Genomic DNA, 12,890 nt, shown 5'->3' on the forward strand with positions numbered 1-12,890 from the left:
GAGCTGGCCAGTTCCCCCTTGCACTTCTACATTCCTAACCAAGTATATCCCCCCTTCTATCAGTATTAAAACGCTTCGTTACAGAGTCTGCATACCTTCTAACCACATCACTTACCAGCATCCAAAGCAATAACTGAATGCAGATTAATCATTATAATTACATGAGACGGAAATTTATGTTTGCAATAAATCCAACAATAGCTGTAGCTGCCAGGAAGAGGGGAAGGGCAGGAAAGATGGTAGGGCATCTCTGTAAATCAGAATTGTTTCTTCTACCGACAATCCTTTCCAATGCTGATTTACTTATATGTTTGTATTTAGTACACTGTAATATATACAATTATACTAAGGGAGAAAACAAAGGCTGGACGGCTATTATATCTGATAAATAAAATAAATTCATTTCTATTTAAAAAAAAAAAAGCTTTTAAAAATACACATAGGTCTGCAGTACTTACCATTGCATTAAAATGCCTGTCATTTGAAACTTATTTTATAGCTTGCAGCTCTCAAAATTAAGGGAATCCTTTTTTTTTTTTTTTTAATGTTGATATTATTCTGAAACAAAGCTGTCTTCCTACAGGTTCACGTCCCGTTGCCCTTAAATACCATTTTGTCCTCCCCACTGCAGGAACAGCACATGCTGCTGCCAAACAGACTAGAGAAGGGCTGAGCTGTGCTGACATTTCCTCAGCCGAGATATTAATAGTGTCTGTCTCCCACGCTCGGCACAGCTGACAATTTTCATGAAACTCATAGGAAATTAATATATTTGAACTCTTGGCTTTGTGTCAAACTCGGTTAGAGCTGGTTTGAAAGTTATGGCACAGGGGAGGGCAGGCAACCCGTGTGGTGGTACAAGCCCCTTTTCCTTAGGAAACTGCACTAAATTCCAAGCTCCTACCTGAAGACAAGTTTGAAAATATGATAAAGTGCATTCTACAGGCTTATGGACAAGAAAGCAGATTCCAAGAGGCTAATATCTGAGAGAAAAATGGAACCGGGTTCTAGGCAGACTCATCGAAGTGTTGGGGTTTGGCGATAGAATGATTACGAGCTTTTTATTTGTTTTACATTTTATTTATTTATTTATTTATTTTTATAAGGTGATTCAGCTCCTGATACTTTCCACTTTTTGCACTTTTTGCTTTGGACTCCTGTCACTTTGCAGATGGGAGTGCACAGCAGCAAAAGCCTGGTGCTGAGGGATGTAGAACAGAAACCCGCCTCGCAACCTCTCCACGGCATTTAACAAAAACAGTATTTGTGAGTAGTACCCTGGCTGTGAAAAAAAAAAAAAAAATAAATAAAAAAATAAAAAAGGTGCAGGGCACCAAAATCGTCCCTTCAGCTGCCTGCTCCTCCCTGTGACACCTCAACTTCATGTGGCTTCACTTATACCTTGGATATCAGCTTTATTTTTATCACTTTAAGGGATTTTTCAGAAAACATCCAAGCTCTGTTTGATGCCCGCTCTCTGATGCTGTGGTTCTCAACTCAGCCCAGATCAGAGGTCGTTTTTAAAAATGTTTCTGTGGTACGTGACACCGGTTTAACTAAGAGCACACCCCACGATTGTGCAGACCATAGAGGTGCGAGCTGCGCCTCCTCCAGCACAGCCCAGAAGCTGAGGCCAGGGATACCCCAACGCAATTTTGTGGTTTTGCCCACAAATACCCCAACCCAAGGCTTTCTGCCCCCAAATACACAAAAGCTCACTTAATACTCTGTGAAACCCCGATTTTTCCCACAACCTTTGAAAAAAAAACGCGTTTTCTTTCTCTAAAACAAAAACTATTGCGGTACTTTTTTAAAAAAATGTATTTATTCTTCCAGCGCCCTTCCGCGGGCCGTTTCGTTCCCCTCAGCGCGGGGAGCTCTTTCCCGCCCTTTTCCTGAGGCGGCCGTTGCCGCCCCAACGGTCGGTGGCGGCGGGTTGGGCCTCGCCGCCCTCCGCTGCGCATGCGCGGGGGAGGGGGGGCAGGTGGGGGGGGCGGGCGCCATGGCAACGGGGCAGCTGCGGCCGGGGGGGGCCGGGACCGGGACCGGGACCGGGATCAGAACCGGGACCGGGACCGGGATCGGGATCGGGATCGGGATCGGGATTGGGATCGGGACTGGGATCCGGACCCGTTCCGCGCTTGGGGTCCGCCGCAGGCAGGGCGTGGGGGTGCGGTGGGCTGAGGGTAGCGCCGGATCGCCGCGTTACTGGGGGCCGGGAAGAAGCTGTGGAAAATTTTTAATGAAATTTTATATTTCTTCTATTTTTTTTTTTCACGTGTGGAAAAGGGGACAGGAAGGCTTTGGGAGCTGAGAAGGGAGGCGGTGGGATCCTGCCCTGGGCTACCCTAGCGCTGCCTACTACTAGGGTCTCGCTGTGGAGCCACTGGGGGCTGTGGTCCAACCTCTGCTCTGCTCTTTCCTCCTCTCCTTTCCTCTCCCCCCTGGCCAAGCACGTTCTGCTAGAGGAGATCACAAAGTCTGTACAGGGAATCTCCGAGTCCTGGACCCTGGCAGAGCTCAGAGTTACCTCACTGGTGGTGCTGTGCTTTTAGGTATGGCACCCCGGGACCTGGCTTTCCAAGGACCTATTTTCCCACTTCCTTTATCCTCTAACTAAAGTTTAGGGCAAATAATACTAATTTGTTGCACCATGTGTAACTCGCTACGTGATTGTGTGTTGCAGGGACCGTCTTCAGGGCTTAGCGTGGAGTCTCCCAGCTCACTGAAAGGACTTAACCATGGTAATGCAGGTTTGATTCTTTCAATGTGTGTTGATTCCACATTTTAAGGAAGGGGCGTTAATAGCCAAAAGGCTCCATTCCACAGCTGCAGGGCATAACCTGACCTGCACACTTTCATGTTGTGTGCAGGTAAGCCACACATTCTGGTTTTTAGATTTTTCTTGCTGTTCTCGCTGTTTACAGACCATAGGCTGTAAAATTCTGTAGGCATCTTAGAAAGCCCCAAATCCAATTCCTTGTGGGTGAATGAAAACACCACACAAATGCAGATATCCTGGTGGTTTTTTGAAGAGTTAGGAACTCTGATCTGCTTCAGTCCTGCCTCTAACTGCCAAAAAAGAGCTGCACTCTGTTCAACTTTGCACTCTGTTCAACTGATTGCCTGATAAATCCATAAGAAATTCCGGGACTGTTGGCTGGTATGCTGTGTGTTGGCTCCGGCACTGCCTTATGTGCGTGTGTACGCACGAGGTGTGACTTCTGACAGCGTTTGTGATGCTGTGCTGGAGGAGCTTGTTAGCTTCCCACGTTTTGGGAACCCCTTCTCTAGGCTGTGCTGGAGCGCGTGAGCTGACTGCAGACTGCAGCTTACTGATGCCACCACATTTAATAAGAGACAGAAAAGACAGTTGCTGACAATGACTGACTGCTGACATTCAAAGCCCTGAGGTCAGAGGTATCTGTTGCAGAGAGACAGCAGGAGCAGTGAGTCAGCTTTAGACCAAAGACATTCCCTGCTTCTCACTGCAGACTTATTACGACAGCTTCGCCTTACCTGTAAGCACCTTTTTTATTTTGAAAGATCAGCTACAGGCCAGATTCTGACCAGGAACCTAATTAACGCTCACAAAATCTGCCCATGACCCTGCTGGGAGCACAAACTGGGAGCGTGGTTCAGGAGGCTGGCTGAAAAATCTGATGTAAGCATCCACTCTGAAGTGTACACATTCCGGCACATAAAGTATTCAACAAATTCTGTCCAATTAAGGTCTGTATGAAAGGCTTGTCGCCCTCTCTGATGCATGTCTGGGTTCAAGTAGTTTGCAGTCTGCATGACTGAAACTTTAGGAACAATGCCACCAGCATCTGCAGCTTTCGCTCTGTATTTTCTGCTGGTCTGTCTTTTTTGTTTCTCTTGTGCGTAGTGGTGTGTTTTGTATGGACCTCTTGATTTCTATTTTTTTTTTCTATTTACTTGCCCACATTCGTTCACGTTGTGCTCTTGGCTGACTGAAGATCGTACCCCGGAGTTCTCATTCCCTGGAAAAATATGCTACACGTACTGCCTTCGCCTAGTTTGTGCCTGGCTGATAGTTACATACGGCCTTTGCACCTATCCGTTTTATTCTGAATGAATCGCACAGAACTGTTAATTAGTGGTATGCAAAACTAGTCAAATAACAGAAATGGGTGGGCAGATGCAGAAGGTGACTCGGCATGTACTAAAAGTGCTCTTGGCGTCAGACTGGGGGAAGAATACTTTCAGTCACTCGTGATGTGCAAATATTCCTGTCTGGCCTTTTCTCTGGGACTAGCTCTTGCTCTGTCCTCGGCACTCCCGGGACGCTGCCCACCTTGTGGCTTCGTGTTGCCATCATCATCTTCCTGCCCACACAGCAGCAAGGAGAGATCCCTCCGGGTCCCCAGGCTGCTTTCGGTTGCTCAGTGCCTGGAGGCAGCATCTTCCACGCACACACGCTGCAGGCTTCCTGCGAGGAGTGCCCAGGGTGGGTGAGAAAATAATCCCGGGAGGGAATCAGAGGCTGGCAAATCCCTCTCAGAGGCACGAGGCTGGGTGTTCAGGCACCAGCACTGCTCAGGCGGAGTTAACGGGAGTCTTTGGCCCGCTCCAGGGCCTGGATGAGTGTTGGCAACCCCGCTTCGTACACAGGGAGTGGCAGAGCTTCTGTTTAGGTTTGTGTTACCACCAGTGGTAGAGGAGTGGCTGTGTCACGGTGCCTTGCAGAGGCCACGGCTGTAGCAGAGCGGCCTGCTTTCCCAGTTCATCGTCCGGAGGCACAACCGGACGCGCAGTGTTGGATGGAAACACAACACAGGCTTCGTTTAGGGCTGTATCATAATGCATTAATTAAAAAATCAATTGAATGTTTGATTTCCATTATGCACAACCCTTTTTTAGCCAGGCAGAAGCACAGCGGAACACTAATCATCCCTGTCTGATGACTTGAAAGATCCTTACAGGCTATAGAGCAAATATGGATTTGGTGGAAGTGTATTAACGCTTGGTAGTCCATATATAAAATCACCACAAAGCACAGGAGTCTGGTGAGAGGCTCTGAGCTAATACTGCAGGCCAGGACCGTGATGCAGTGAAGCTGTTCAGGATGTCTTCGATCCTCTACCCAGAAGCGAAACGATCCAGACACAGAGCTAACTGTGTGTTTTTGTGGTCATTTTCTCTCTGCAGGCAGGTAAAAGCAGTAAACCCAAGCGTGCCAAAGGCAAAAGCTCCAAAAAGAAAGGGAAGAAGGCGGTGAAAGACGTGGATATCCTCAGCCCAGCTGCCATGCTCAACGCCTACTACATCTGCCACAACGCCCCCGCCTGCCTGGAGTTGCGGGGCTTTCCCTGGCCTGGCTCCCCCAAAAAGAAAGGGAAGAAACGAAAGTAACCGGGTGGCTGGGAAGCAAAGTACACAATGAAAACCCAGCTCCCCGGTGAAGAAGAATATTTTTTGAGTATTAGACTCGTAGTGACGCCTCCAGTAGTTAGCTCAAACGTGTTGCCATAACCACTGCTGTGTCCGTACAAAGACACTCGTACGTAGCTCAAGCACAGGGTGACAAGTGGTGAGTGACGTCTGTGCCACTGTGACTTCAGCCGTGGCCCTCAGCCCTCCGGTTCTGTGTGGAATAAAATGTTGTGCCTCAGCAGTCTGAAGGGTTTGTGCTGGGTTGTTTTTTTTTTGCCCCACAGGTGGGAAGTGCTCCCCAGTACGTTCTGCATTTAGTGACGGAGCACCCCCAGCTCTTTCAACCAGTGCTGGTGGAAACGAGCTCCGAAAGTGGATACCGCAGTAAGATCAACAGTGTTAAATATTTCTACAACATCAGCTGCTCTGAGAGTCACCCAGCGCTCCCTTTCTGGGTCAGCGGAGAGCTACGCGATGCAGTCTGTGTATCTGCGTGATTCACCTCGCTCTGAAGGAAATGGGTACGTTTGCTCGGATAAGCAGTGCTTGGAGCTCCGGTGAACGCACCGCCAGCGCTCCTTTGGCTGTAGCGAGAACCTGGAGATCCAGCTCGGGTGTTGTCAGTGATGTTGCGTTACCGTTAGAGGTGACGGTGCGCTCCCCTGCCAGGTCGCCCCTTACAGTAACCACTCGTGGCCCAGACATCCTGGCTGGAAACCACAAGCTTTGTGTTACAGTTCAGAGCTGCTTCGCTCCGTTTCCACGTCAGTTTAATGCAGCCCTTGCTAAGTTGCAAAGCAGCATGTTGAACGAATCCGTATGTCCCACGGATTCTTACAGCACACCGACTGGAAGGACGCAGTGGAGTGCCCGGGACAGGAGAGGATGTGTCCAGAACTGGTGCAGGCTGTGCAGAGATGGGAAGGAATGCAAAACGGCTGGAATCCAGGAAAAGAGAATCTGCTAGAGTTACTGCAAGGGGAGATGTTCCAGGGCTCTCGGATACACGGTGCCTGGGAGCGTGTAAGACTGCTCTCTACACCAAGTGGTGCCGTGAGGCGCACAGGAAGTGTCACGGCAGCATTGCAGTTGGTTTCTTGGGGCTGAACATTTGTCTGCGGGTGCTGAGCTGGCAGAGCAGTGAGCCAGCCGTGGAGGAGTCCCCTCGAGGCTGTTTCTCATCGACTTAACTGCAAGGGGAGGCGCAGCACCCTTCTGACTTCCAGGTAGCTTGGTGTTACGGGCAGCAGAACAACCAGTTACAGCGTGATTGACCCAAACTGGCAAAGGCCTGTAAAGCCTCATGCTATTTCTCCAGCTTAAAATTTTTCCCTCCATGAAGAGATCTTGATAAAATCATAGTTGTGTGGTGGTGCTTGCAGGCCAGCTACTATTATATATGCTATTATATAGGCTACTGCAGTACTCCACCAAATTTCTTTCATCTACATGTCAAGAAAATCCTGGTGGGGATCCTGTTTCCTTGCCGATTAGCCTGTAGCTGGCATGTTCTGCTGAGTCAGAGATGTGGTTGGCAGTGCCAGTTTGCTCTGTTCATAGATGTGTCTCCCTCAGCGTTTACTCATATTCTTGCTTCCCCATTGCCCACCAGGAAGTCTGGTCACAGCATCTAGTTGCAACTATTTCCTCCTAGTAACAGTGTCCCAAAGCAAGTGAGGACCGAAATTTGCTCTCTCTGTACTTAGAATCTCAAGCTAAACGGTTAAAAATACATAAAATCGTTCCCTCTTTTTGTGATATACTTGCTACACAGAGCTTTTAAGGGACGGGTGTTTCCGCACACCGAGGAAGGAACTCCTTAACACCGTGGGGCAGCCCACCACTGTCAAAGTTTCTCTGCTTCTGCTACGGGCTCAGTTTGCAGGAGGAGAAGCTGAAGAGCAGTACAAGCTCCTGCCAAAATGAAGAACCCAGTTTAACAGCAATCACATGCAGGGCAGGCATTTCGGAAAATAACTTCCTTCTGGGCAACTTACTCCACAACTACCTATGGCAGCACCGTGCGCGGGTTCCTCTGAAGCAGCTGGTACCTGACCAGGGCGGCAGGCAGCACGCCGCTCGAGACGGATCTGATCTGGTACGACTGCTAAAAGTAAGCAAAGCCTTTTTTTTTTTTACAGCCATGGTAGACTGGAGCTACGGTGATTTCAAGACTCTGGATCAAAGTTTTAGTTTGCAAAAATGACTGGAACAAATAGTGAAATATCATTATACATTTTCTCTTTAAAAACACAAAAATCTGCTTTTTGTGTGGTGCAGTTGAGCACGGCAGATGGTGACCAGTGAAGTGCAAAGGACAAAGACTCTGCTTTCTAGTATATCTGAAAAGTTGCTATTCATTTCTCTGGCAGCAGACGGAAAACCCTTCCAACCATCCCAAGCTGAAAAATAAACGCTTTTTCTTCTTTTTTCCCTTTTCCCTCTCTCACGCCTGGATCCATCTCAATTTTGCATGCAATCCAGGCTCCCTGTTGGTTAATGAAAGCCAACGGACACCTCAAAAGAAAAGTTTGGACTTCAAATGGGTTGATTCTCTGTTTGAATACGTTGCTTCAGAGTGCTGCAGACTGCTGCCAGCTTCTAAGGGACAGCCTGGCTCAAGTGGACGTGACTTCACAGGCAGTCTGTTGCTGCTGGATGACACAGATACTTCTGTTGTATCACAGTGTGTAAGAGCTCGATTCTGTGGCAGGCTTTTCTTCCCGCCGGGGTGCAGAGTTTATAAGCTGAGTTTAAGGCGAATAAAGCCAATTCTGCTCAAATCCCCAGAGAATCTTTTGAGGGGAACCTGGACGCTGGAGGGGCCCTTCGCTTTAGGGGCACGGTGCGAGGGAACTTCGCAGCACCGCGTGCGGCATCTTGCAGAAGGACATTTTTCTGGAAGTAGGGCTTCCTTCGTGCTGCTGTTACTTAGCAGTCGTGCAGCGTGCTGCTTTCAGTGTATTAACGTTTCCTGGAGGAAGTTGTATACCGAAACCAGGCTGTTAAAAATACACTGGGTGCTGACGTACGTGTTTGTGGGTGGGGTACGGGGGGGGGGGAAGGAGGGCCACAGGGCTGTTGTTGTGCAGAGTGAGTGATGGCTATTTATATAGCAGTTAAAAAAAAAAAAGACATGATTCACCACACTTGGTATTAGAACATCCTTCAGTCACTGCTTCTGTATTGCCTGGTATTTCCTAGCATGTTGTTTTCACATTAAGAAAAGCATTGTGGATCTTCAGGATACATAAGAAAAGCTTCAGAAGTGGCATGCGCCCTTTTGTCTCATTTTGCTTTTTAAGATACGCCCTGGCTGTTACTTCCCAACTGCAGGGGAGGATAGCTGAGGACTTTTTGGTCATAAATGCTATCTCCATAATGAAAAGGTTACTATGGTGAATTTAAAAACAAAACAAAACGAAGCTTTTGCCCAATATATATATTAGATGTTGGCACTGAATAGTGTCAGCAGAAATAAATAAAAGAATGTTTTTGGTAGGTTAACTCCTGTCTCATTTGCCCATTTTTCCTAGTCTCCCACTGCCATTTCAGATGTTCCTCAGAGACAAAAAACCTCATTGAATTTTAATGTCTTTTTTTCTAAGCCTCTCACCTTAGGTTGGGAAAAGCTTGTGCCTTTTTTTCTTTTGCTCATAATTGTCGCACAAGACTGGAAGGAACAAAAGGTGAGAACTTGCAGAGGTGGGTGCTCTCTGAGACGTGGTCTGGGTACCGTGACACTGGCGAGTATCGAGGCCTTCCATTCCAGATGCCGAGATGTTTTTGTTGCATCCTAGTGCTACCCAGTCACTGGTAGTTTCCTGGAGGTATTCCATGAATTCAGGAGTCCTGCTTCTTGTAGATGTTTTTGATGATCCTCTTAGAGGAAGCTTATGAGGTCTCGCCACCCCTGATAGCCTCAGACCATAGATTAGTTATGAGAGAATCTGAGGGAGAAAATAGCTTTTTTCTCCTTTTTTTTTTTTTTTTTGGTTGAGGCTGCACATAATTTTGTTATTCTTTTAAAGTAAAATACAGTCCTTTAAGTCGGCAGTGTTCCTTCTAGGTTATTGCTATATGACTACAGGAGAAACATAACCAAAGGGATTTTTTTTATTTACTTTTTCAGTCTGATATATTCGGGACTAAGCTAGAATAAACTGAGTGTGAAATCTTTTTTTATGCAAAAAATGCCTTCGTGTCAGCATGTCTCCCGGTTGTCTTCTAGCTGTAATTGGCACTGAAAGAGAGAAATGGCTAAGAAATATGATGAAAATGCTTCATGCAGCACATGGCTACAATGGCTTCCTTGGGATGCTGGTGATTGTATGTCATGAATGGAGCGGTTTGCTCTTTGGTGAAAATGCTTGAACCAAATTCTTTAAAAGTTCACCTGTAATTACTAGTGAATGTCAGAATATTTTTAATAGCTGAAACTGCAGGTGATAGGCCAAGTGCTCCTACAAGCTAAAAGGAAGCCCTTTTTTAATGTTTGTAGGTAGAATGGAGTACCTGGATTATATGAAGAAAGCAAAAATACTTAATGCTGCTTAGTGCACGTTGAAAATTACATTTAGCTTCAAAAAAGTCTTATTCGGGGTGGTTCAAATAGGTCACGCATCTCTTGGGGGTACTTCTTCTACATCATGTAATAGGAAGAGCCTGTTCCGGGAAGTACAAAGAGCCAACTGGGGAAGAGTTCTCCATGCACACTGAGATGTTAAATCACAAGCTGCAAAACTGATGCTTGCATTAAAGTTGTAAGCAATTAGTTACAATAATTACTGCAGATGTTTTTTGTTTGTTTGTTTGTTTTTGTGAGTTTTAAATATAAGACTTTAAATATGGGTCATCTCACCTCGCTTTGCATGTCTGTAGCACAGGTATCTCTGCCTGAGCAGACATACGAGACAGGACCATGTCTGCACCAGAAAGTCTGACAGTTCTTTTCCACATTCATGGCAAAGAGCTCATTTGGTGAAGTGTTTCATTCCTGAAAACAAAACAAAACAAAACAAAAGCTCTCAGTGAGTTTCTTTACCTTTCTTGGTCTGAAAAAAAAATGTTTGCAGAATAACTCTGCCCAAATCTCTGTCGGATCTGATGGATGTAGTACTATCAGATACTGCCTGATGTAGCACTTGCATGTTGAATACACAGTTACAGCTGTTTGGATTGCTCACTGCATTCCAGGAATGATCTGGGGCCCTTCTTGTTTACACAAAATGTTGTCTGTGATAGCTTCCATGGATTTCTTTCAATGGCAGTTCAAAATGTTACGAAGGTTGGCCAATCTTCTTGAAACTGTCATGCTTACATACGGAGAGAATTCCTGTTGTGTGCTGTTTGAGGATTCTGGGGGTTTCCCTTGCTTGATTTAATGTATCCTTCACTGCAGATTGTTGTGGAGGAGCAAGTGGGAAAGCTTTCTATGCGTAAGATGGATTTTCTCATCAGAGAAGGGGAAGGACCTGCTGGGGTTATCTGTAGAGTTTCACTGGGCTGTAAACAGATTTTATTCAGCCCTTGAGACAGCAGAAGTGAAGACTGGATCACAAGTGGTGTAGATGAATGATGTCATGTTCCTATCTTTCTTAGCGTGACCTTTCTATGGAAAGAGAATTATCTTGCCACGAGTTGCTTTGTACGAGAGCTTCATAAGGAGAGTTACGCTTGGCTTAAAGCTTCTGACGTGACTTGCAATCTGCTTGTTGGCAACAGTCTGATGCTTGAAGAAATGAAAGGAACAAAATGCCAACCCTCATGAAATCACTGTGTCTACTAATAGTGTTGATAGTATTGCCTCCTTAGTGACCTTAATTTTGTGTAATCTTACCTCGTACTTCAGATCTTTAAGGTAAGCAGTGCCTAAACAGACATTTTCTGCTGGGGTATATTAGACCTTTCTAAGTATGAGGCTCTTTGCTTTATTCCGGTAAAAACCCTTGAGCTTTCTGTGGTGTCTAACTCATCTGAACGATGTGACCAGAAATGGTCATGGAAGCAAGAGTCCTTCTTCTGTCATGTATTAGTTTGTCTCCTGAGATATTTAATCCAGGAATTTTTGCACCTTCTGAAGAGATATATTTTGGGAGTACCTGGTAATTACAGCTTGCCCTCTGGGAACTGTCCAAGCTCTGCTTTCTTAGAAGTGAGTTGCTTTGATTCTTTATACTTCTCCGTGGCCTTATGCGAGCAGCTTCCATCATTTCCGTTGCCATCACCAGCAAGCAGGTAGCAGAATAAATACGAAGCATTTCGAGCTCCTACACTGGCAGTTGAGACTTTGCTGTTCTTCCCTGGACCCGCAGTTAGGGCCTGTCGCAATGCTTTGACAGCTCTTAAAAGGTCTGGCACTGCATGCTTCCTTGGAAGAGGAGACAGAATTAGTTCTAATAGTTTGTGACATTTCAGACTTGTGACCTCCTCGGGGTGTCTGCGATGAGCTGCTCAGTGCTTCTCAAAATGCTTCCTAATTGTCAGGGAATGAAGGAAATCGCTGAATTGTAGAACCGGAGTGTTGGCAGGGCTGCAAGAGTGAGTGCCCGGGGTCATCCAGCACTCACGCAGCTCCAGGGCCGTTCCCATGCCTACACGTGGCAGGGCTGTGCTCGTCCTGAGCCCACCAGCAGTCATAACCCACAGATCATTGTCTTCACAGTGCTCTTTTGTGAAGTGAGGATTGCTATGTCTCCCTTCCCTTTGAATTCCTTCGTTTCATCTCTTTACGACAAAAAAGTGCACCACTTTTTGCCTTTCATTCCAATGTCACATTTTTTAAACCTGTTATTCTTGTTTTCCTCAGTGCTTCCCAATGCTACTGCTTCGTCAGCACAAGGTGACAATTAGCACCTCTGACACAGTTTTTTCTCCTCGCATGTTGCTATATGGGAGTCGTAAAACTGAGAGTCATGGGATTAATCTCCCCTAAATCCAAATATCTGCATCAAAGTTTGGACTAGTCATCTAGATTATTTAGTTCATACGGTAAGAGGAGCTCAGGATGTGATTCTTCTGACTCTATGTACACAGAGACTTACAGCAGCCCGGGGAGTCCTGTTTAGATACAGGAACCCACATCTAGTGAGAAAGATCCCACTCTCTGCGATGCGTAAGATTCTACTGGAAAAGCAAATTGAGGTTTAGTGTGGATACAGAAATGTACGTTCTTTACAAAACGAAGATTCCAGGGAAACCAATATGGCCACGGCTTGGAGACCCTAAGGAATTTGGGCTGAAGGCCATAAAAACGGGTATCAGAAAACCTGAGACCTTCAGTGACTCTAGCGGCGTGGATGAAGAGGGTAAAATCACGTCAGAGATGCAGTCTAGCCTTCCAATTAAAAGGAACCCACCTGGCCTGCGCCTTTTGGGCATCCCTTCTCCGAGTACAAAAATACCTCCCGAGTTGAGGACGGCGGCGTCTCAGACGCGGAGGAGTCGAGCAGAGCTAGACAGCTCCTTGGAGAGGAAGTGCAGTCGTCTTGAGC

At 46.5% G+C, this 12,890-nt stretch overlaps 1 protein-coding gene and 1 long non-coding RNA gene across 10 annotated transcripts in view; one reads left to right on the plus strand and one right to left on the minus strand.

The window, feature by feature from the left end:
- Positions 1-12,890, minus strand: part of LOC310901461 — a 28,804-nt gene that overhangs the window by 8,881 nt on the left and 7,033 nt on the right. For 4 of the 7 annotated variants that reach the window (XR_014585821.1, XR_014585822.1, XR_014585824.1 and 1 more), the window contains one exon: positions 10,259-10,393. The exons of 2 other annotated variants lie outside the window; for them this stretch is intronic. This is a non-coding gene — a long non-coding RNA (uncharacterized lncRNA). Of the gene's footprint in view, positions 1-458; positions 1,266-10,258; positions 10,394-12,890 lie in introns of those variants that run through there. One more of the 7 variants, XR_014585826.1, reaches the window with a different exon arrangement.
- On the plus strand, positions 2,057-10,265 carry SMKR1 (small lysine rich protein 1). Of its 3 annotated transcripts, XR_014585815.1 has the most exons (4): positions 2,153-2,555; positions 2,687-2,744; positions 3,547-3,732; positions 5,173-5,308. XR_014585815.1 is itself a non-coding variant. In XM_083841022.1 (3 exons), exons 2-3 carry the CDS (start codon positions 2,742-2,744, stop codon positions 5,374-5,376), a joined length of 207 nt encoding a protein of 68 aa, XP_083697148.1. In that variant the 5' UTR covers positions 2,057-2,146; positions 2,687-2,741; the 3' UTR covers positions 5,377-10,265. The 3 variants fall into 3 exon arrangements, 2 of the variants coding, with proteins under 2 accessions (XP_083697148.1, XP_083697147.1); XM_083841022.1 differs by lacking the exons at positions 2,153-2,555; positions 3,547-3,732 and adding an exon at positions 2,057-2,146 and having other exon boundaries at positions 5,173-10,265; XM_083841021.1 differs by lacking the exon at positions 3,547-3,732 and having other exon boundaries at positions 2,245-2,555; positions 5,173-8,457.

This window comes from Anser anser, assembly GCF_964211835.1.
Source record: "Anser anser genome assembly, chromosome: 1".
Classification (NCBI taxonomy): domain Eukaryota; kingdom Metazoa; phylum Chordata; class Aves; order Anseriformes; family Anatidae; genus Anser; species Anser anser.